At 48.4% G+C, this 22,247-nt stretch overlaps 1 protein-coding gene across 4 annotated transcripts in view; it reads right to left on the reverse strand.

Moving 5' to 3' along the window:
- Positions 1–22,247, reverse strand: part of IGDCC4 (immunoglobulin superfamily DCC subclass member 4) — an 88,865-nt gene that overhangs the window by 33,984 nt on the left and 32,634 nt on the right. For 2 of the 4 annotated variants that reach the window (XM_039557784.1, XM_039557785.1), the window contains exons 3-5: positions 17,295–17,436; positions 15,327–15,434; positions 12,278–12,411 (exon numbers count right to left, since the gene is read on the reverse strand). In XM_039557784.1, coding sequence (XP_039413718.1) covers positions 12,278–12,411; positions 15,327–15,434; positions 17,295–17,436 — 384 coding nt within the window. The remainder of the gene's footprint in view (positions 1–12,277; positions 12,412–15,326; positions 15,435–17,294; positions 17,437–22,247) is intronic. The other 2 variants (XM_039557786.1, XM_039557787.1) reach the window with 1 other exon arrangement.

The raw sequence follows: 22,247 nt of genomic DNA on the forward strand, positions 1-22,247 counted from the left end.
CCTCTTTCACTGGAGAAAACACCTATGGGGTGCCAGGAATGGCTCTGGGATCACTGGGAGTACTGAGGGACAAGTGAAGGAAATTCTTGGGGCATTGAAGGAGTTTGAGAAGGCAGCTCCTTTCCTGCACAGTTCATTAACCCCTGCATTGGGAGACAACAAAAGTGCTACCACAGACCAAGAGACCAGACTTACCAATCAGCTGCAGAAGTATTTCGATATATTGCCTGCAGTTTACTGTTTCCAAATTACTCACTACAGAGGACTTCTCAGTTTATGTGTTTTTCTACTTTCCTATCATGAGACAGGAAAGATTAGCCAAACTTGGGTGCTCCACTTGGTGGTACCACTGCTCTCACAGGCATCCCTCAGTGCCTGGAGCTGGGTTCAGGCAAGGCACAGAGGATATACAACAAAGCAGTTATGATCATGTGTGCTGTAAACCCAAAAGGAGATGGAGAGGGGAGAACAGGAAACCTGTGAGTGAGTGGCCAGATGCACCTCAGTCCACTCCCAAGGCTGCCTGATCTCCTCAAATCCAATTGAGTCATTTCACAGCGAAGGTGAACTCTGAGCAGGGATGTCAAGGGAGGCACCAAGGGGAGCTGCTTGGGACAAAGCTCAAAATGTTTATTTCAGCTTATGGCTTGAGTTATAACATCCATCCGTGATTTCCAGCTCCAAGAGTTCATAACTTGGCTCTGTCTCTAATGCGTCCATAATTCAAGAGCGATTCTCTCCCGTCTCCCTGCTCTTGTTAGTGTAGAGTATCAGCAAAGAATTCAGGCAGTGCAACAGGAGGAAAACACTTTTTGTTCAGCCAATTTGTGATGGTCGCTTGCAGTGACAAGAGGATGATTTCTTGGATGGGAACTAACACCTCTCTCCTGATTCCATGAACACCCTGCCTCGGCAAAAGTGCTGGAAGGTTAAGCATGACTTGCATGGCGACACATTCAGCTCTCAGCAGGTCATGATTTGGAGATCTCCAACAATCAAGCAACAATCTTCTGTTCTGCAAACTTTCTCACCCTCTCTGGAGGAGGAGCATGAAACCTTATTCATCCCTGCTAGCCTCCTCTGGGAATAGATCCTAGCACTGAGCAGCTGTTCATTAGAGAAAGTCAATGCTGTCACTGCTGTTATTCTGCAGACAATAAAGGAGCAAATTACCCATTGCAAAGCACACACCTTCAAAAATGTGGGCGCTGTGTTTGCACAGCATGTCCTACTCCCACTCCCCAGCTCTCTCCCCTTTCTTGAATAACTCACAGACCTCCTGGACTACTAGGGAAAAAGCTGACAGCAACTGTGGAAGAGAAAAACATCCTCCAGACCTGCCTTTCTCCTCCCTTTACACTGCCCTGGAAATTTATCTGTAATTTATTTCTACTTCAGGACAGGATAACCAGCATGTAAAATCTCTAGGCAGGACTCTTGCCTGGTTGTATCCAAACACTAGGAAATATTTGCTTTGGGGGCAATATAAACAATGTCAGATCTCATACCCGAGCATGTTTAACAATAGGCATTTCTTCTTTTCTAACTATTCTTATCTGAAAATGGCAAGGCACAGCTTTGCAAAGAGGAAAGCATAAACGACTAGCATGAGGCACTTTTCATAGGTGACTAGAGAAGGTGAGTGGTGCCCTTTTAACACCATAAATCAGGCCTTCCCAAGTATCCTAAGTCAAAAATTGCCTCCTCTTATCCCCAAATGCAAGCACATATCCTTTCTGAAAATTACCATTGACTTTTTGGGGTTTTTCTCCCACCTGTGCTATATTGGTGCCTGCAGCAGTTTGGATCCAAGTTCTGTTTTCCGGTCACTGAAGGATGGGATGACTTTTGGTTACGAGATCATGGACCCAATTCTCCAAACTTTAGTTCTCTCAGAACTCCTCCTCTGCAGCCTTTGGTTCCCAAGCCTTGCAGGATCTTTCAGGTGTGTGCCTCAGCAGAAACCCCAGCACAAGCAATGCTTTGGTACTGGGACTGCAGAGGTTGTCCCAGTACACTGTGTCAGCACCAGAAATGTTCACAGGAATGTTCCTTTCCTTTCCTTTCCTTTCCTTTCCTTTCCTTTCCTTTCCTTTCCTTTCCTTTCCTTTCCTTTCCTTTCCTTTCCTTTCCTTTCCTTTCCTTTCCTTTCCTTTCCTTTCCTTTCCTTTCCTTTCACTTCCCAGGTAGCTGTGGAGTGTCTGTGTCAGCACATGAGTCATCCAGGAAGGGAGGCAGAAAAGGAACTCAGCTTCCATTGCTCAGTGTAGTGGCATAACAAGTTATTTCTGCCCAATAATACAGATGAGCTCAATAAATCAGTTTTGTATTGTCTTTTTACCTCATGTCTTCCAAAGGTTTTGTAAGCAATTATGCATTTGTCAATGCAAACATTGAACTGAAAAGCTGAACAGGGAAGAATTTATCTCCATGTTTTGGAATGGGCAGTTTCTCTTCCTCACTAAGTTGGTGCTACAGCAGAGCAGTGACACATCCCGTCATCTTTAAAGCAGCACACAAAGGAACATGTGATTAAAACATAGTTCAATCACTTTCTTAGTGTTATTAAAAGACCTCCACATACAGCACTTGTATCTCAAAACTACAATCCTAAAATCTCCAACAAAGAAGTCAGCAAACAGATCCTAAAATATATGTCCAACCTACACTTCATAAAACCTGCTCCTCTCCTGTTTGCATATACATGAAAAACAGAGAATTTAACAGTCTAAATACATTTCTCTGATTAAAAAAAGATGGAGAGAGATTAATTAGTTTGGATGAGGAGTGCCCATTTACAACCTGGACACACTCCTCAGACCGCCACCTGCCACAGCTTCTGGGGTCTCTCCACAGAGTGTGGCAGGAGAAGCTGCACTAGGAACAGCTTCCCATTCGGCCTGAGAAACAGCCTGTCCAATGTCTTCCCCAGTTCCACATCCTGTGTCTGGAAGCCCTGGGAGCACATGGATCCCAGTCCAGACAGGCAAAGGGGCCATCAGGCAGTACTCTTTCATTCCTCTCAACTTCTTTATACAGCTGACAGATTTCAGCTCAGAAATTAAATCCTTTAATGTACTACTAGCTCAGCCACAAGCTGACACCCTGAACTCTCTGTAACCAGAAGCCCAGGAAGAGTGGCAGGTTTCCAGGAGCTGCCTTGGATTTTCAGGGGGGCTCTTGCCCCACTCCCCAAACCCTTGATCCTTCAGGCTATGGAGTTTTGTATGTCCAGGGTATGTTTAATTCTGCTGCAAAGCAGTCGGAGTGTGCTTTACCCACCACTCCAGCTCTTGTAAAGCTGTCAACATTGGCTCTCTGTTTGCGTACATGCATTTGGAACTGCTCCTCATCACGCCAAAAGGGACGGGAGCCAGCCAGACTGCACGACGAATTCCTGCTCGCTTCCCCAGAGCGCTTGGAAGCGCCTCCATTTGCACCACTCCAAGCCAGAGCCAGACAAAATAAACAGGAGGAGCTGTCCCGGCAGCCGCAGCCAGGCGGCCCCACTGCAGAGAGCTCTGAGAACTGGGGCTCTTCTGGCTTCTGCCACAGGCCAGAAGGTTGGACACCTCAGGCCTTCAGGCATCTGAATCCTCAGAAGCCTGAAGATACATCACAGAGAACTTGTGGGAGGAAGAAGCAGCAGCCCATGGAGCTGGAATGTAGTACAGGCAATAGGAAACCCCAGCTCAGGGCACAGTGGATGCTGAGACCTGACAGAAGGACTGTGTTGGAGCAGCATTGATAGTGTCACCATTTTAGATAGTAAGTACTGATTAATAGGCCTTTCTTGGCACATTTTCACAGATTTTTGCACAAACTCCTTATAAGAAAGTCACTCAGTGTACAGAGGGAGTTGAGCCTCTAGATCAGGTGAGAGGCCAACAAGGAGAAATGAAGAAAGGAGCAGAGGTACCTCAGTGTAGCAGAGAACAGCAGAGCAGCCTCCCTACCCTAACACCCAGACAGCTTTATGTTACTCAAGCTGAGCCCTTAAAGCACTGTAAGCCCCAGCCATTCCCCAGCAGCTGCCAAAAACATGGACTAGAAAAACAAGGGCTGCAAGAGGCTGCTTTGCAAAGTCACCACTGCAACAGGAACCTCCACAGTACACCAGGAACATCCCATGGCTGACATCCAGTCAGGATAATATCCCAGCTGCCCAGCAGGACCAGTCTCCCCTGGTCTCTGTCACTAAGTCACTGTGCTGCTCTGGGCACATCTCTCAGCATCTCTGGGACTCCATCTGCTCAGGGTTCACAACACAGCCATTCACAGAAGTAAAGGTGCAAAAGTAATAGCCAGAGAGCATCAGAAGACCCTTGACAAAAGCCACAGTATCCATGATTTAAATACAGACATCCATCCCCCCCCCCCCCAAAATCAGTAAACATGAAATGGTCCTGGGGACATAAGCTTGCCAGCCTTTGGGATTCAGTGGGAACATCCTCACACCTTTCTAACCATCATTACACCAGCTCTCTTTGTCATTATCCTAGGGCAGCACATCACCTTCCAGGATGATACATGAGGAAGCTCCAAGAAAAAAAAACAACTGTAAGGCTTTTTTTTTTACCTCTCGCAGAGAAATGACACAGAGACACGGTCAACAGAAGCCTGCTCTGGCTCACAAGTCACCCTGAAACTCCTCCTTACTCACCCTGCCTCAGTGACTGGAGCCATTTCACTCCAGTCACTTCCTCCTTGTGTTCGGAGGCTGATGTTTCCCAGGGGCTGACACCTATTTCATCAGATCTATTTGCAATTCAGATTTATTTGCAACATCAGATTCATTTACAATTCAGGCACATCCAGAGACAGCAGAGAGGGATGAGGCTGGAGGCCCTGGACCGTGCCGGAGGACACAACCTGCTTCCTTCTGTGGCCACGGCTCCTGCTGTGCCCCATTCCCTTTTCCAGAGCAGCATCCACTGTCCTGAGAAGCCTTGAAAAGAGGAACGTTCTGGGAAGGGATTTTGCAGTGGGGTCCCTCTGATGCCAGGTACACAGAATGCTTCCCAAAAACGATGCTGTGAACACACAACACGCTGGGAGCCCACAGTAACACAGTCTGGCAGCAAACCGAGACTGCCAACTTGGAAGGGAGAACTAAAAGCAGATGGATGCATCTGCATTCACTCAGGACAATGCAAATCTGTTTTTCTAGGAAAAGTCTGAAAGAAAAGCTGGCTTTCCATGGGGAAAGATCATCACTGATATCCACAGATTCTGTCAAAGCCCTTAGGCTGGACACTTGCTGGGTGCCACAGAGAACCCTTATCTGTCTAAGGCTACACATTAAGACAGTGTTTGGTAACACCACCTGCCCCTCCTTATCCCATCCTTCCTCTCTCTTCCTGCTCCTCATTCTTGTCTACAATCCATGTGGCATTGCCCCTTGGCTGCACCAGAAACAGAGTTGGGCAAAAACATCTCTGTTACTGAAGGCAAACTCCCGGCTGTGTTCTGAGTGATCTCTGGCATCCAAGATATCCAAGCGAGGGCTTAGAGCAGCACAGCTCTGCTCCTGACTCAGCCTCCCCTGTGACCCAGGCCCACTCCTCCTATTCCTGTTCCTTAGCACCCTCCAGGCCTGTAGGTACTGGTGGGTCTTAGAGACAGAGACAAGGTTGCTCCGTATGTCTATCCCACGACGAAAGTAATGGGATTAGACACCACCATGAGCTTTGCTATGCCTTCAGACCCTTCCAACATACTCCAGCTGCTGGACGTTGTCAGTGCCGGAGGGTACTGCCAGCCCTCAGCCTCAGCAGCTGTAACACCAATGATTAATAATTAACAAGTGTCATCAGGAGCCCAACCACATCAACCTTCCTGTCTGCAGCCCACTGCAAGCCGCTGACCTAATTATAGTCTCTATTCCTAGCTGCCTTCAGCCTCCCCATGAAGGCACAGCCTGTCCCACACTCTCTGGGACAGGCCAGGTGTGATCCCTGTAGTGCAGATGTGCTGATGCACCATAGGATTGCACCACCACCAAGGGACTCTGAGAAGAACTGAATGGAGCCTACTGCTTAAACCCTGCTTCAGTCTGAGCCTTACCGAACACCAGCAGACACTTATTTCAGGAAGCCTCAAAAATGCAGCAGACCTGAATTAGTAAGAGATGCATGTGGAGAACACCAGAGGACCACAAACCACAAACCTGAATCCAGACATCCCTAGTCTTCAGGAGCTGGAGGCACAGTAACACACGAGCCTGGCCACATCTGACAGCTCTAAACATCATGCACAGCTACCCTGCATGTGGATTAGACCAGTTTCCCCTCAGGACCTGGAAACAGCTCACCTATTCCCAGCCGTACATCCCTTGTTCTGCTCTATTATCCTTGACACCTCTGTTGCCACTCACTTTGGTGCCATCCCCGGGCTTAGCTGTTGTGCTTAATGGGAGGTGAGGGCTCTGCATTTTGTATCAAACCCTCTGTCACTGTAGGCTGCTGGAGCTGTCAGAAGTGTGGCATATCAGAGCCCCATGGAACTTCACAGACAGCTGAGCTGGAACTCCCCTTGGGCTCCCAGAGTAAGCTGCTGACACTGGAGCTACGAGCAGTTTTCCCTCGGCAACGTGAGGGGTGTGGATGCATGTTGGCCCTGTAGGAACCCCAGCCAAGAAGAGCTGTGTGTCTGGATGGGTGCCTGACATCTGCACCAGACCTTCACAAGTTTCATCCAATATCTATGGGCTGAATCCTGTTCCACGCATGCTTCAAACCCACCAGCGTTGCCAGGCTCAGTAAAAGGGAGATGGAGTTAAAGTTTACAGCTTGTTAGGCAGAAGGTCACTTCTAGCTTTAAAGATCTATTTATTAAGCATGAAATGTTGTGTATCTCCTCCTTGATCTTGCCATCCTCTGAATTCACACTTACCATGGCTTGCTTAGCACCTTCTGCCACAGGCAGGAGCAACAGCATTTTACAGAATCCATCAGATGCATTATGCAAACAGCTTCAGATACCTGCTTCCCAGGAAACCAGAGCTGTGAAACACTTGTAAACAGAGTCCTCATGGCTGAGCTTTTGGGATGTCAAGTGGAGAGCAGTTCCCTGCTTAACTGCTGGTGATGTGAGAGACCAGAGGGCAAAGAAAAACGGGATGCTAAAAGGAGAGAGGGGAAAGTGACAGTTCTGTGTCCAGTACAGGAGGCACACGGAATAGGAACATGGCATTTGCAGGCCAGAACTGTCTCCTTCTCCAGAGGTGGTGCATCACTTGCTGGTTACACCAACAACTCACAGCAAAAATGCAAAAAAAACCAAACCAAACCAAAACAAAACAAAAAAAAAAAAAGCCCCACAATTTCTCTCCCTACATGTTCCAATGACTCTTGCCTCCCAGAAGAAGCATGCCATGCCCATACACAGCTGTGGATAGCTTTGCCCTCACAACCCCACAGGGCCCTGCTGCCCCTGCAATGGGTTCCTGCCAGAGGAAGACCACCCCAATCCAGGTGGGACCATCCCTCTAACACTGCCCTCTAACACTAACATTGATGGCAGCACACGTGGGATCAACACCCAACTGAGGTCAAGGAGGTCAGCCCAGAGCAGCACTGACCCAAATCCAAAGTTCCCTGTCCCCTGGCCGCCCAGTACCTGTGTCGGAAGCTGCAAGGGGAGCAGAGCACGTGGCCAGGGCTCAGGCTGAGCGCCAAGCCAGCATCCAGCACGTCATTCACACATGCAGGGACTGAAAATCCACTTGTGGTAACAGCACGTCTGTTTCTGCAAGGTGGTGGCCAACTGCGACTGTTGCTCACTTCATCACCACCTTCCCCTCCATCCCTAAAGCTCATCCCAGTCAAGAGCTGTATTTTCCCACAGCCCTTTGGAGCAGGAATCACCCCTGTCCCAGGCTCTCCCTTGGTACCTGCAAGGCACTACAATACAAACACTAAAAGAACAAAAAACCTGAAGGTGCTTTAGCTGCCTCCAAGCTCTGTCCCTGTTATCACATTCATACAAATATTTGGCTGAAAAATCACTTTCCTGGGACACTGCTGCAGCAAGCCGCTACAACTGTCAGCGTAAATGATGTTCTGCCAACGGCAACCTCGCAGTGTCATCTCTAATAACACGGCACTAAATCCCAGCTTGTGGGGGATGTGCTTAGCTGCTGGGAGACCCCTCCTGTGGCTTGCTCAGCCCAGACCTCCACCCATCACCCTGCTCCAGTTCCTGCATTATTGCAGCACAGTGAGATTCTGATTCTTGCCAGCCTGGTTTGAGGCAAAGGTTTTTCCCATACATGTTACAGCAGTCACGGCCACCTCACATGCACAGACCAGGAACAGGGTGCAGAGGGCACAAGGAAGAGGAATCTCACACCCACACTGAGATACATCTCCACACCTCTCTCTGTATGTGCCCCTCCACGACCTCCAGCACCAAATGCCCATAATCACTTTCCAGACTGACCCATCCCTTCCAAAGGGCAACTCCAATGTTATTTATTACATTATCCCTATTTACAGAAATTAAAACTTTGAGGAACTGATTCTCCTCAGCAGCCCAACAACAGAGAGGGAGAGAGAACCCAGGAGTCCTGGCTCCCAGGACTGTGCTTTGACAATTCTTCTGCAATACCCACTAAATATGAAAAGACACAAACACTGAGATCTACATGAAGGAGCTCTGGGGTCAGGATCTCAAACTTGTTTCTCCCACCCCAGTGGAAGAAAACTCTATTTTATTCTAAAATTGCCAAGATGTTTAACTTTCTTTAGGTCACTTAGGGGACACCACACTGCTTATACATAGTCAAAGGGATTAAAAAATAAGGAGGAACGTAAACTTTTTCAAGATTGCCAATGCTTTGCAAGTAAAACTAATAGGATGAATTACAGGGAAGTGAAATTTGGGTTAGCTGTGGAGAAGAGATATCCCAGCATTCATTCAATGGGGAAGATGCAGTGGAAATTAGGGGGAGCCACACTCCTTGTGACATTTAAAAACAGAATAGATCAAATCCTTGCAAAAGTTTACTGTTCTTGCAGCAGCACAGCTTCTGACTGCTATTTGTGCTACATTGTGCCAGTTGAGGGGCAAACACACAGCAAGAGGGAGTCCCTATTCCCATGAAAACACACAAAGAGCAAGCAGGCGCATGACATGGAGGGGGAAAGCGAAGTGACAGGCAAAGTGACCTGCTGAGACCACACGTCATGTTCCCCAAGCCCTTCTGCTACTCTTCTTTAAGAGCTGCTTTATGAAGCGTGGCAACGTGCCCATGTATATGTCAAGAACCTGGGAACATGACCAGGACACATAAGGAATTAGTTCTCTATCTACAAGTTCAGGGTAGGGCTCCAGAGCCTGCTCCCAGAAGAAGAAGCGACAAGAAACAAGACACAGCTGACCCCAAGGAAAGGCAGCACGCACAGCTGGAGCCTAGGAAAAGCATCCCACAGCCAGCTCCTAATGACCTTTTTGGCAGAGAGAGCCGCAGTGTTCATTCATCACCTGTCCAGGTGAGGGCTGAAGGGACAGCGCTGCCAGATGTGTTTGGCACTCCGTCCGCTGGGGAGCAGCGGAGATCCAATGGGAAAATCCAAACTACCCCTATTTCAGCAGCAGGCTCTGTTTCAGGGCTGCGTGACTGTATCCTGCTGTCCCGTCTGCTCTTTTCCCTTCCAGCTCCAAATGCCACTTCCCCAGGGAAGGCCTGGAAATTTGCACCATGAAGTCTGCACAGCCAAAACATCTGCAGCCCCGCTGCTCCCTGCCCTGCCTGGGATGGCCAGCATGTGCTCAGCCACAGACACACAGCACAGCTGGAATTCCCCCCAGGATGGGGAAGTCACACTGTCCAGGGAAACAACACTTCTGGGGTTTTTAGGTCGTGCAGATATGACAGAAAGGGGTCACATTAATCGTTTGTTTTACTTGGAAAAGGCCTTTAATAAGGGAGATGGAACTATTCCCAGCCATGGTATCAGGAACAGGGGAGAGAGGGGGGAGAACAGGACAACTGGGCAGAAGAGCTATAGGGAAACAGATTCTTCTGCTATGCACAGCCCATTCAAATCCAGCCCTGTCTGGAAGGCAGAGGCATGAACATGAAAAGTTCCCAGGCCTGATCCTTGGAAGCATTTGCATTATCACCAGCAAGACCCCAAAATCTGCCAGGAGCACAGCCTCTACCATCATAACACAGCACTGCCAGTGGGACAGTGGGTAAGGAGACACGAGGTCCCACTGCACAAATCTTTTCCAGGGGTCCTGGAAGTACAGTGGGACTGAAAAGCTGGACTGTCACCTTATCTTGGCACAAAGGAGTCCCTAGCCAGGAGCAGGGAGGGAAGAAGCAGTTTAGTTGCTTCTGTCTGCAGACACATAGGAGATTGGTCCCTGAAATTTCCAAATAAGCAACAATAAATAACTGTATTTCAGACTATTGTTCTTTTGTTGTCTGTTTTTCAGTTTGTTTTGGTTTTTTTTCCTAGAATTCTTTGTTTTGGTTTAGTTTGGTTTTATTTCTCATAATTAGGAAAGGATTTCTGCCTGACCAGTTCACGTCAACTATTATCAGCTGCTTCTGAACAGGGAGGAGAAGACTCCTCAAGCCAGTCCAGGCATCAAAAAATGTGCCCTGATGGTGAAGTGCTGAAACAAAAAAGGATCAATACCATGCCAGTCACTCGTGGAGGAGTTTGCAGCCTGCACAGGTCACTGCAGTTTCCCATCTGTCTCAGAGATATTCTCCCCAATTATAAAAAACCCCAGAGATTTAACAGGCATGTTTTTCATCACTATCAGCTCAATCTGGTGAAAAACTCAACCTCACATATTTGTTTTAGCAGCCAGCGGGTGGTGTGGTGCTGCAGAAGAGAGATTTGGGTGAGAACTCCAGGCAGAAATCTGCTCAGGCCGGCTGGTGCTCCAGAAGGAACTCTTCCCATTTAACCTCTTCCAGTGCCTCCATTTGCAAAGCAGATTAAACATTGCAGAGCTACAAGATGCAATTATGCAGAATCAGTTATGATGCCAAGGACATCAAATTCACCTTTGCAGCTTGATCGATATTAGTTATCAATAGCACACCAGACCCAACATGGGAGCTGTCTCTGGAGTGTGGAACTGCCCATAGGAAGTGCTCCCCTCGGCTCCGTGCTTCATTAAACACACGGAGGATCTGGCAGGGGCTGGCAATTATATACAGAGCATTCAACCACTCACGAATTCTCTGCAGATTCCACCCAGATTACCTCCACGACATAATCCATTGATCAGAGGTGTGTTCTCAGGCTCCACAGTTAATTACACTCCCTGCTGATGGATGAACAGCAAAGCCATCGCTGGGAAAATACATCGGGAGCAGAATGTCAAGCAACGCAATCCTAAACAAAGACGAAAGGGTCTGGGAAGGATTTCAGAGCTTTCAAGGTTAAAGCTCCCTGCAAGATACACTGGGGTCAGCACAAACAGGAGACAGATGTGGCAGGGGGTCCTGAGAGAATGGACAGCTCAGCCAGACTCCCAGCCCTGGTGAGTTTGTCCACTTGCAGGACAGGGATTATACAAAGCTGGGGAGGCAGCCAGGCGTGCTGGGAAGGATGCTGGAGTCTGGAGACCCCCACTGCACTTATGCTCTCAGCTACATTCTCATGTCCAGACCTGCCCACTGCACTCTTGGCTTACAAAGGAAAATGCACTCAGAGGCTGAGGCCCAGATCAGGAAGCGTAAGACAGCTCACACCCAAAGCCTTCCTCCAAAGGCCTGTATCACCAGGATAAATCCCAGCTGGTGATCTCTGGAGCTCAGCAGAGCACCACCAATATGGACTCAGAACACAAGTCAGATATCACTGTGCTCAACCCCTTCTGGACTGTGCCAGGCAACCTGGGGTAGGCACAGTCCTGCCAGATACTCCAGTCTCCAGCTAGTTCTCTTGCTTGCTTGGGAAGCACATTTGTCTGTACATGCCAAACCTTGCCTGTCTTGCCATCCAAGGCCGCTGCAGAGAACACCACCAACAATGCTGCTGTCCCCAAGGAGCAAACAGGGTGCCTCATCCCTTCTAACAACTCCAGAGCACAAAGGAGTCCTCCCAACTCAGCCTCCTTATCCCATCACAGCGAAGAGAAATCTTTCATAAACACCTTCTCTGCAAGTTTTAACCAAAGCTGGCCACGTGCAGAGCCACACCAGGAGGAGAGAAGGCCACTGGTATTCGAGCACAGCTCTCCACCACACAAGATGATTATATGGCAGACCTGTGCCCAGCCCAAGAGGCTGCTGCCAGCACCTCACCTTTCACCACGCTGAGGGTGGCATCACTGCTGTAGCGCTTTCGGGCGGTGTTGGTTGCCACGCAGTGGTAAATCCCAGCATCGCTCTCCTGCACATCCACGATTTGGAGGACACCATTGGGAAGAGTTATAAACCTGAGTGACCAAAAGGAAGAGTGTGAGACAGGCTATGCATTACCCCACCTATTCATCATCCCAAAGCCCTTTTATCCCTTTCTTTTCTCATGTGCAGGTCCTGGTAATGACAGCAGAATGGGATCAGGGAACCTCTGAGCAACCCAACTGGTGGTTCTCAAAAAGCAGCAGGTACAGACCTATCCATCACCTTGGAGTCTTCACAATGCAAAAGGTGCTTTTGGGAGACCACACTAACAGGACTTTGCTGACACAAACCAACTAGACAGTACAAACCAACTCCATACACACACGCTTCTACATACACATTTGTACATGTCCCCAGGCATACAGGTGCTTGAGCACACACTACAGCCATTTTCAGCACTTGCTTTTTGCAAAGGTTTGGTTGCCACACAAAAAACACATTGCAAAGAAGTCTGAACATCATCTTTTTCTTGCTGCACCTCAGGGTGCAGCAAGGGGGACCAACTGATACACAGCTGCACCTTCATGGGCCAAAGCAGCCATGACACAGCCACCTGAACCTGCACCATTTCTGGGTTGTAGTGATTCCTTTCCTTCTTCCACAAGTTTCTGGCTTTTGCAAGGTGACAAACTCACAGCTGGGCATTCAGTATCCCCTGATTTGCCCATGGGATGCTACTGGGAAACACTTCCACGGAATGAAATGGCTACACTGCTCACACATGAACACAATCCTTGCTGCATTACACTGAACAAAGCACATGATTAGCAATTAGCATAAAAGTAGGAGCAGGCTGTCAGTATCTCCATTTTCTGCCTGGATTCCTAGATGGCAGCCTCTTTATTCTTGAACGAAAGGCGCAAAGCCTACGTGATCCTTTTTAATTATATATGAGATCCATTTTTAATTGCAAGCCTCTATAAACAGAGCTGCTGAGGTTTGACAGGCAGCTCTGGGTTATCAGTCTTCATTATGAAGAGGACACATTCAAAGGCAATTGCTAAGGGGAGGGATAGCAGCTATTCCACAGGAACAGCACAAAGACAAGTTATAACCATTAATGCCAGTCCCGCCATCCACAAAGATCACAGTAAGTCAAACTGTGGTTCTCCAGGTGCTGAGACTGCTGGAGTGCCACGAACGAGGATCATGGAGCCAGGAAGACTTTAGCGGATCACTCATCCTGTGTTCAAGCCACGGTCATCAACAGCATGCCTGCTCCTGCAAACATTTATCCTAAATCTGCACTCATGGAAACACCTCCCTTGCCCCAAGCGGTCTGTTCCAGAGACAAATATCCCTGCTGTGAACCTTGCATCGATCCTGGACCGCAGCTACTGCAGTTGAGCTCATCATGTCTTGTCCTCTTCACAGCTGATGAAGAAAGAAGAGCTACCAGAGCTCCTCCAGTGACCATTCTGTCTCCACTGGAACAATCCTACAGCCTGATTCACAGACACAGACTGGCTGAAGCTTCCCACGTACACAAACACATGGCTTTACATACCTAAAGCCATGTTCCTGCTACTTACAAAGAGATTTTGCTCAGAATCAAGCTCCAAAAGACCTCAGAGGAGGTGGCACACAAAAGCCCTCATCAGGATGCCTCATCAGAACTCAGGAGAAAGATGACAAATATTTGCATCCTCTCAGCTCCGCGGAGGGAAAGCCTCCCACTGGGATAATATTTATTTTTGTCGTGCATCTGCTATTTGAGTCAGTAATTAATATCAACATATTTCAAACACCAGGCAAGGCATCTCCCAGCCACAAAAAGATGCGTCAGTGATGTATCACAGATTCACTGGGGCTGGGATGGACCTCTGGTCTGTGGCTTTTGTCCTCTCAGAGCAGGGTCACTAGACCAGGGCGTTCAGGACCCAGCTTCTCTTGAGGGCACAAAACAAACCACTGTGTCTCAAAAGAGAGCAGGAGCTGGAAAAAAGGGGGTTGAGTGGGGAAACTTCATCAAAAGAGCTTGAGACAGTCCCTTCAGCACCACTGGTAGAGATCTACTCAGTGCAGTACATCCTGTTGAGAAAACATGGCAGCAGCGAGGATCGCTCTGCTGGGGAAGCAAGGAGGGAAGAAAAGTAGAATTTCTCTATCCACCATTTCTCCCAGCTGCTCACAAAGCCTCCAGCTCTTCAGGGTCCCAGCAGCCCTGAACTAGAAGCCTTCATGCAGCCTTCAAGGGCATTTGCTCCATCCCCAGGCTCCCTACAAGGAAATTTGCCTGATGACTCAGAGCAGACAGTTGGCAGAGCTTTTCTTCCACACAAAGGGCAAATCTTCTTGTCTGCTCACCTTCACCAAGGATTAAGCAGGAAACAAAACCTAAAGGACAGACAGACAAAGGCCCTGGAAGCAACAGAAGCGCTGGAACCTTGGCACTCCCAGGAGTTTTGCTGTTGATAGCTGCACTGTCAGGACCTCAGAGAAGACTGCCTCGACGGGGGCGAAAGGCAAACCCCCCGGGATTACACTGAAGGACAGCACACTCAGAGCAGGGCCAACTACCACAGCCTCAAAGGCAGCAAGAAGAACAGGGCACACCCACAGAGCTTTTCCCGTCCCTGAGAGCACTGAGGGGCTCAGGGCTGCTCACCAGGGCAGTGTTCAAGAACTGAAATCAAGAGCCACTGCCTCGTGTCCAAACCCTGCAACCCTACAGCTCAGAGGATATTCCAGCATTAACAGCTCTATCCCCTTTCTTACCTTCTCCCCAGTAAATTGCCAGTACACCCTCCCTGCAGCCTTTTGAAGGTGCCTAGGACAGCCCAAAGCACCAGTCCTGAGCACAGTGAGGAATCTGCAGCCCTGTTGTAGGCTCAGTTTGGAAACCATTTTGCTCACAGCTCCAGAGTCCTGTACATGAACATGAGACACATCAAGGCACTCCTGACACAGCACAGAAATAAATGCTACACACAGATAAAACCCTCACTTAGCCAAAATGTGGAAAAATGACCGCAGAGCACGTGGTCTGTAGGTTATGGATTTGCTGTGAAGACGTCCAAAGACCTCCAGTTCCCAGCAAGAGCTCATCTTGTCTCTAGAGAAAATAAACAGCAATTTGGAACCTGATGTGAAACTCAGCCGGCACCTAAATCACAGATTATGCCAAGAGATGTTGCACACACCTCAAAGCAACTGCAATCTAGAGAAATCCTGTGAGCCACCTTTCAGCAGCTGCTGCAGATTTAAGACTGTATTTATTCAGTGTAGTCCAGAGCCAGAACTGCAAAATACTCTGTGCCTTACTCACACATGGAATTTAGATTTTTGTACTGAAGAGGGACAGGAAAGGTATTCTAAAAATACCAATCAGCACTTTGGTACCCTTTGGGTGGTTTAAGTACTTCTTTAAGCTTAGCTTTCAGTACCTTTGAGGTGGCACCATTCTAGAACCTGCACCCAGGGGCAAAGACTGAAAAGAGTACCCAAAGCTAAGAACAACAAAGAAAAGCAGAAGGGAAAGAGGAAAAAGGAGGGGAAAAGAGGGGGGAAAGGAAAAAAAGAGGGGGGAAAAGGGAAAGCAAGGAAAGGGAAAAGCAATGTGAGTTCCACACAATTATTCTAGCCTTCTTAAATCACAAACACTGATGTTAGTAACATTACTCCAAGACTGTATCTCCAGTCCCCAAGCCTGATTTTGCACACCCTCCCAAGCCCGGCTATTCTGGAATATGAAATCATCACCCTGACACCTGCCCAGCCAAAGGGCTGCATTTTCACAGGCTCATCCGAAGTCTGCACAAGAGGCAGCCCACAGTAATCAGGCCAGCCTGAGATCCTATCCTTAGGCATGATGCAGGGAGGATAATAGAAAGCTCTGGTTGGCAGCCAACATTTCCTGGAATTCACTTAATTCCTTTGAAAGCCGGTTATATTAAATCCAACAACAACTAGACAACAACAAAAAAAGCAAATCCTTCTGAAAAAGCATATTAGCTAGAACATGATTTAAAAAGCAAGATCTGCAGCCAGAGATTATGGCCTGGCTTTTACAAGGAAAACAATTTTCAGGCTGCCTGTGATGAAAGCAATCTCTGAGCAAGTAATTTCACAATATCCATCGAGCTGTCTCATTTAAAAAGCCATTGTATCTATGGCACACTTCTCCCTACAATCCCTTCTTTTTTGTTTTTTTCCTTCCTTTTTTATTAATTTTCTTTTCATTACGAAGCAACAGAGTCCTATGAACCTTTAGATGCCACACTCCAGACTCAAGGATATAAGTGGGTAGTCTTATAGAAACAGTCACTGCTGCAAAAGTATTCCTAAACATCCCCCCCACCCCACCCTCTTTTTTTCCTCTTCTGACACTTGGATTAACTTCCCCAGGTGGGAAACAGCTCCTTCTGCAGAACAGAAGAGGAGTTTTTAAGAACTAAAGGACAATTCAGTCACTGATCCCCTGCAGAAGTGATGTCTACAGACCTCCCACTAAAACCATAACCAAAATCAAAGAAAAACCACATCATGGAGCACAGTCAGGTATGCCCAGGTCAAGAATCCTCACCCCAGGCCCCAATCCCCCAAAGAATTCTGTGTCATTTCACACAAGGGGACAAGCCAAAGCAGTCCATGCCTTGCCATACCCCATCCCAGGCACATACAAGCCCTTGCAGAGTGCAGGTTCTGTGCTGTAATAACTGGCACAATATCAAGGGTTGTTCTTCCTTTGTGGTTTGGATATCTGGGGGAAAGATATTTTATTTAGGTGTTTATGGACTTTTTTTCCTGGGCCTCTTGAATACCTCCTCTTATATGACTTAGTTATCAGGTCCAAACCCGGTCTATCACCTCTCTTGTCATTCTACCATTTTATAGAATGACTTCCACATCCTAAATGGTCAGGTTTTGCTTTGCTCTTTTTCAAGCTGGCCCAGGAAAGCAATCTGGGAATCACCTGGATTCTGCTGGAACAGCTTCATGGTCCTTCTCCCAGGTGATGACAGGGGAGGGCAGCCCCTCGATCCGGCACTCAAACCGGGCCATGCCATTTTCTTCCACTGTCTGCGACTCCGGCTGCTGGAAAAAGCGTGATAATGCTGGGGAAAGAAGAAGGGAAGAAAAGTTAACAACTCAGTGTTTCTGCTGAGAAATGCAAACCTGTTACGACGTATGAGCTAAGAGAAAGGCTTTTCTCTCCTGAATATAGCCTGAAATGTAACTCCTCCCTTTCCTGTGCCCCTACAGACCCTCAGCAGCCCTAACAACAGTAACTGAAAGGTTTCAATGTGCAACTTTGCTTCTTGCCTCATTTTCTCCCTTAAGGCAACAGTGTGAGAGAAAGACAGGCAATTAGGTGGTTTCACCAGTTACCTTCCTAAATTGCTTCCTTGTCTGTTCACTCGCTCCATTTGGGAAGGACACAGAATGAGAAACAGAGGGGAAATGCCACAACCCCAGAGATGAGAGTTTCCCCCTTGCCTCACAGCATTCCTGCAGCCACAGGAAATTAAAACAAGGCAAGAGGAAGAACAAGCCGGATGTCAAGCTCCTTACACAAATCAACTGCCCACAGGCTGGCAGTGCTGGAGACCAGAGGCAGAGCCTGTAAGAGTTTTGACCCACCCTCTCCTACCTGCAAAAACCAACTTCATCCTACTCAACCAGATGGGAGGCAGCCAAGGGGATCCAGACACCTTGCTAAGAGGAGGATGGATTTCATACATGCCAGGACACTTGTTTGCTTTCCAACGGTCACCTCTCTCTATATGTGTCCTTCCATAGTAAAGAGGCTGAACTTGTTTTGGAGATAAAACACTAAGGTTTGGAATCACTCTTGGACCGCAATGCACAGCTGCCTCCTCTTCCTCCCCTTCCACGCACACAGCAAAACCCGGCAGCAGAAATCCTCCCCCGGGGCTGTCAGCATCTGTCCTATCAACAGCATAACCGGAAGGCATCTCAGTCACACAGTGGAGTTTTGAATATTCATGCAGGCTCCTGGATGGGGGCAGAAAGCCTGTACTCTTTTCCACCAGAAAAACCGGCTTCTGCTTTATCCATCTCTTTTAAACCGCCTTTGCTGTGAAACCCACCCTGCCAGACAAATCCATCTAACAATGCTGTAACACAAGTGCCAGAAACCCCAAACGTGGCACAATGAACATAAATTTCAGCCAAAAAACACACTTGTATGCTGGGCCGAGCACAGCACTGTGCTCAGAAAGACCCCAAGTGACCTCCTGGCCCTCCAGCACAATATGTGCTTGTCTCACCACCGCTTTCCAAGAACATCCATCATAGCTTTGGATTTTGCAGGACTTCAGACTTGAAGTTTTCTTTCCATCTCTCACACACACAAACATCCATGCACACACATACATGCTTTATTGCAGTGTGAGCTTGAGAAAGTATGTACAGTTTGGAAAATGAAATGCTTTTGCATGACCCATTTTAACCTCGGCATATTCTCAGCTGTCATTAGTGTTTTTCTTTAATTTAAATAGTTATCACATGTTTCAAGCAACTCATTGCTCTCCGCAGCAGCTACAGACCAAATTCTCCCACCAGCTGTCCGCCACGTTTAGTTTTCCAATTCAATACAAATGGAATGAAAAATGTTTTCCTGGAAAAATTTGAAAAATACATTAATATGTAAGACCTTAATTCAGCCAACTGCTTTAGTATTCTCAAATACACACTGCAGACCACTTTAACACAGTAATTTCTACAGATTACAAAACCTTTTAAGTTCACGTTAATAAAACTTGCTGAACCCAAGAGTTTAAAAGAAAATCCATCAAATGCCAGTGCATATTCAGGATGGCACCATCAAAACAATGCTCTCCTGGCAGCAGATATCCTTAATCCTCTTTCCCATTATTCTCTTCTCATCCTACAGGTGAAAATGATAATATTTTGGCAGGCTCTGGAGGGTCATGTACCCAGGAAGATCATGATGGGAGGCAGGAATCCTTCTGAAAAGATGAAATCTGTTGGCATTTCTGCTTCCTCCACTTCATGTTGGGTCACCTGTCTCTCTGTTGTTCATTATTAAGTGGCATCATCTTGGTGTACAAAAAGTGACAGAGCCTCCTGGGCTCCCTGGGTTACCAGGCAATAACCTATCCTGGTTATTCCTGGCTTTCACTTGCCAGACCTGGTCCTGCAAGCTTGAAATTCCCAGTTGAGAACCAAATCCTGCCCTTCACCTTAAGCCAGCCCCATCTACCCACCGTGCTGGAACGGCTCAAGCAAAGAGCCAAGAAATGCACCCCTGACAGAGCCTCATTGGATGCAGAGGAGTGTGACCAAACAGCGATCCTGATTAGTGAGTGCAGTGTCCCTCTCGCTTGGAGCAGCACACAGGAACAGCCACACTTCCCAAGACGAATCACAGCTCCTGGCAGAGCCACGACAGGCCGAGAGCTCCGTGGGTGCCAGGGGTTCAACTCTGGCAATGCCCAGCAAACAGGTTTGTCAGTTAGTGCCGTCTCAGAATTCCTGGGGTGGACTTCAGAGGCTGAGCAGCTCCATCATATTCCTTTTACAGCAAGAGGATAGGGATAGTGGGGATAGGGATAGGCTGGAAAAAAACACCTCTGCAAGCTCTGAAAGAAGCAGCCTGCGGCCTCCTCCATGAAGGAGAGGACAGGGAACTTCAACTGGGATCTTTTGAGCACAGAAAGCAACACCAAATCAAAGCAAGAGAAGTGAAAAGGTTTCTTTGATGCAGGACTGAACAAGACCCCTGGATGTCGGCTCTGAAAGGGTCAGGCAGAGACAGACTTGCTGGCTGGGCTCATTGCTACTCCGTAAGCATCTGCATCAGCTTGGGCCAACACCACAGCACGCTCTGATCCCCTGCGTTCCACCTGCCTCATCCCCAGGAGTACCAGGGTGGAATAGATGAGGCAGGACATGTGCAGCACCTCTAGTGCAACTCAGAGCTGTGCTGCAAACAGCTGGTGCTGGGAGGAAAAAGAAGCAGGCAGGGGAGGAGAGGACTGGAGAGCAGGTCCTACCACTCAGACACGCTGCACGGATGTGTGTGCAGGTCACAGCGAGTGCAGGACAGGCTCCAACACACTGCGCACCCTGGGGCCACAGGATCCTTGGAGGGGCTGTTCTCTTCCCACAAACACGTTCTGATGGAAGGGGCTGCTCCAGAAGTGCTGCTAAGTGAGAGGTTTTCCCATAGGGAGGCAGCGAAAGGAGATGCTTGAGGGGAAAAGGCAAACAAAGATGACATATACTCAACATTATTTTTAACTCCTCAACTAAGGTTTAGCTTGCAAAGCCATCCTGAGCCACAAAACACCTCCCAGCCCCGTTGCACTGATTATCCTGAACACCATAATAGGCCACTCAGTAAAAATTACCTACTGCAGGTGAGGAGGTGAAGAGCATTACAGCAAATTGCTCTCAGCGACAGCCGAAGCACCAAGCTCTGCACCACCAGGAGTGGGGTAGGCAGCTCCCTCCGTGATGACATGTTAAACCCAGCTGGAGCCAAGCCGTGTGTGCCAAGGCTTTTAGCCCTGAGCCCAGGGGTGACTGCAGGACGGTGGAACACAGCACCCTCCCCCCTCTCCCAGCAGCGTGATCCGTGCAGGAGGCTGCAGGCTTGGAAAGGCTGCCAGCCAGCAACACTACACCCCAGGCAGAAAATGCAGTCTATGCAAGGAATTCAGCCTTCTGAAAGGGGCTCACTGCTCTCTCCCACAGTGCTTTGCCCCCAGACTCTCTTCGTGATCATCCTCTTTGTACCTTTTATAATTATTAGGAGGTATTTCCAAGGTGGGGGCAACTTCAGCCCCCACCGAGATCACATACACCACCCAGGCCACCCCTCTATGAATGACTCACCTCTGAACAGGCCAGGGGCGGAAGAGGAACACGCAAAGAAAGTCGTGGGAGCAATTTGCCACGGTCCCCCGGCACAGCGCAGGCAGAGCCAGCGCAGTGCTGTCTGTGGGGCCATATGGCAGCACAGGATTGCTCCTGCTCTCCACAGAAGCCAGCTCCCCACCTACCCAAAACAGCATCTAAAGTCACAGATGGTACAGAGCCTGTGCATTCATGTGCAGGAGGTATTGCTGCCCAGTCTGGCTCTGCCTACAGTCCCTGGCCTTCACTCACCTATTCCCCTAATTCACAAAATAAATAGGTTAAAATCTATAAAATAAATCCTTAAAGTAAAAACAAATCCTGGTCTGACGTTCCTCAAATCCCAGACACGCAGGGCGCCACAGAGAAGAGACACTGTCCGTGTGGAGAGAGGATGATGAGAGATCCTGTGTGTTGATTCCTGCTGTGGCCTGTCCCTCCAGGTGCAGAAACACTCCAAACCTCTCCCTGCTGCTCCCTGCCAGCAGCCACGTGACACTGGCCCATTCCCTTCAGGCACAGCAAACATCTTCATCTGACAGTCAAAATTACTGTAATTTTCTCCAACCTCCCTTGCACAAAATGTTTAAGCTAAATTAAAAGCTTTAACAAATCTTCATCAATGTAGTTATTAACAGGTAGAAAGCTACACCTTCCCACAACTACAGTAACGCCCCTGGTACTTCCATGTGGGAGCATGTGGGGCTCAGGAAAACCTGCAAACCCAATTCATCACCCTGAGCAGCTGCTCATTCAACAGGAGTACTCACACACGAGGCTGGGACCAGACTCGTGCCTCCTCGTTTGCCATGGCCACCACTGCCACAAGGTGTGGATGGGGACCATGGCATGGGTCCCTTGGTGGCACACAGAGCGCCAGGGATCACTGGGCAGTGAGCCATATGTTTATCCAGCAAAATGCCAAGAAGCTGAACTCCTGGACCACAGTGGAAGGATGGAAGTCATCACATTGTCACAGCCTTTACACGCCACCCAACCTCCACCACTCCCACCTTCAAAA

The sequence above is a fragment of the Corvus cornix genome, chromosome 10 (assembly GCF_000738735.6).
Source record: "Corvus cornix cornix isolate S_Up_H32 chromosome 10, ASM73873v5, whole genome shotgun sequence".
Lineage (NCBI taxonomy): Eukaryota > Metazoa > Chordata > Aves > Passeriformes > Corvidae > Corvus > Corvus cornix.